The 2,390-nt window shown below is 65.6% G+C and overlaps 1 protein-coding gene across 1 annotated transcript; it reads left to right on the top strand.

The window, feature by feature from the left end:
* The first annotated feature begins 56 nt into the window (after positions 1-56).
* Positions 57-2,114, top strand: LOC117800946 (VPS10 domain-containing receptor SorCS2-like). The gene is made up of 2 exons (XM_034653510.1): positions 57-1,030; positions 1,632-2,114. Exons 1-2 carry the CDS (start codon positions 937-939, stop codon positions 1,823-1,825), a joined length of 288 nt encoding a protein of 95 aa, XP_034509401.1. The 5' UTR covers positions 57-936; the 3' UTR covers positions 1,826-2,114.
* The last annotated feature ends 276 nt before the right edge of the window (positions 2,115-2,390 follow it).

Here is a 2,390-nt window from a genome sequence, read left to right as displayed (position 1 = left end):
CTGAGGGTAATCCGCGGGCCAGAGGTTGGTGAAAACTCACAGGGGCTTGGCCTGGCCGCGGACAGCACGGCAGCCACCCGGCCCTTGCTGGGTGCGGGGCGCAGGGCTGGAGGCATCGCACGACCCGGAAACAGAGAGCTCTGGGTGCCGTGCCTTCTCCAGGCCATAGAGAGCAGCACACAGCCACGTGACTTCCTGACCCTTCAAATCCTTGTCGTTGTCCCCGTCCCTGATGCGGACCCCTCATTCCCAGGGAATGCCAGGTGTTAAAACACTGTGCGTGGAGCCTGCGTTGGGCCCCTGGGAATGTCCCACCCAAGGTACCTGGGGGGGGGCCTCCAGGACCACCATCCCTCTGTAGGCCCCCTTCCCCAACACCTCTACACATGCCTGTGCGGAGGCATGACCCCTGGGCACCCACAAGGGCCAGTCGGTTCCCTTCTGAGCACCAGGAAAGCGCCCCCTCATGAAACGGCGAGCCAGCCCCATCTCCCACCCCATGCTCCGGCCACATCACCTGCTGGGATGGCTCTCCCTCACGTGTAGGGTCACTCTCTTGCCTGCATCACCTGTCCTGTCCCCATCTCGTTCTCTTCTTGGTCTTCCTCCTATGAGAAGTCTTCCCTGACCACTGGCCTGAGGGCCTCCTGGAGCAACCCTGGGTTCCCCAGCTTCACAACACTCTGTGGTCCTGACCAAAACAAGAGCTCTGAGGTCCTGGCTGGGCCGCCTTTGTGCCCCATTGTAGGTTCTCGGTGAAAGCTGGCTGGTGGGGCTGGTGGGCAAGTATTACATGTTACAGATGCCCGAGGAGACTGAGGCCCCCCCCAAACCCTTGGCCCTGGAGAGTCAAAGCAGACGTCTGCCCAGCTCCCTGCTCCCTCCGGTGGGTTCCAGAAGACCCTCCTCACTCTCCCCTTCTGCTTTCAGAGACTCATGGCCATCCAGCAGGTGCTGAAGGCTCAGAAGATCAGCTTCCTTCTGCGGGGCGGGGTCCGGGTCCTGGTGGCCATGCGGGACACGGACACAGGTGAGGGGCCAGGCTCTTCCCCGGCCTGGCCCAGGCTCCCCCTGCAGGGTGGGGTGGGCGAGCACCCTGGCCTCGCAGGTGACACTGTTACTGGGGGCGCTGGGGCCGAGGGCTCCTCCTGGCTGGGTGGTCACCCCCAGTGACGACCGGGTCAGACCCGAGGGCCTCGCTCTCTGTGCAGGCAGCATGGAACCCCGGCTTTCACTTACACAGACATTCGGGGTCTTGATGACCTCGGCCCCCCGCCCCCACTGTGGGACTGTCCTCTCCCGTCACACGTGCGACCTTTCCTGTCTTGGGCAAGAATGTTTGCCGAAGCCGAGGCATTTCCCTCCACTCTGGAGAGACCTGGTGCCCGTGGGGACACGTGGCAGCCTTGCCACACGCCCGCGAGAGTGTGCACAGAGGTGTTCTGTCCACCTTCCAGAAGGCAGGCCCGGGGCCCGCGTGTACGCAGTGGGAGTCCAGGGGGCCCAGGGGCCGGGGTTCCCCCGAGACCTGCCCAGGCCACTCAGCCCCCCCGGAGAACCCGCCTGACACCCTCTGTCCGAGGAGCCCGGGCCGGGGGCGCCCCGTCCACCACCAGCTGCTTGGCTTACAGGTTCGCAGAGGCTGGGAGGCGCCGGTGGCTACTGGGCAGTGGCGGTCCTCTTGGTCATCGGACTCTTCGCGGTGGGCACGTTCATCCTGTACAAGTTCAAAAGGCAAGGCCGCCTGGCGGGCTGGGCGCAACGTCGGGCCTCGGGCAGCGGCTGCAGGGGGCGGGCGCTCGTGCGGCCCCGCTCTGGCTTCTGAATGGCCCAGCCCCGGCGGGCGGGGGGGGACACAGCTGCTTACCACCCCCCGAGCGTCTTCCAACCCCAGCTTCCCCTCTGCCAGCATCCCAGCCTCCTCTCCCTCAGCTCCACCCTGCCTTGGAGGGATGCCCCTCCGAAAGTGGGATTTGTCACGGCCAGGAGGTGGCATCTGACACCAGGACTTCTGGTGCTGAGGCCAAGGCCCCTCCCGACCCCGAGACAGTGTCAGGTTCAAGCCGGTGTGGATGGAGCCGCGGGACTGTAACGGCAGGTGCCCGCTCTGCTGCTCCCTCCGGGCCGGGCAGAGGGGCTCCCTTGCTGGCCAGGCCCCTTCCGGCCCCCCCCTGAGCAGCCAGGTCTTCAGATGGATGAAAGATGCACTTGGCCCTTCGAGAGGCAGGTGAACGCCCGTCTGCCCCCACGGCCTCTCTGGGTCACCTCTGCATGGGCCAGAAGGAGCGCTGCCGACTTGATTGTCACCGAGGCAGGGGTCCCCATGATCTCCATTTATTTGAAGAGTCTGCTCTCCTGTCCCTGACGTGCGTGGTGCCGGCCGCAGCCCC

This window comes from Ailuropoda melanoleuca, unplaced genomic scaffold (assembly GCF_002007445.2).
Source record: "Ailuropoda melanoleuca isolate Jingjing unplaced genomic scaffold, ASM200744v2 unplaced-scaffold925, whole genome shotgun sequence".
NCBI classification, from domain to species: domain Eukaryota; kingdom Metazoa; phylum Chordata; class Mammalia; order Carnivora; family Ursidae; genus Ailuropoda; species Ailuropoda melanoleuca.
This window is presented reverse-complemented; position numbering and strand designations above follow the sequence as displayed.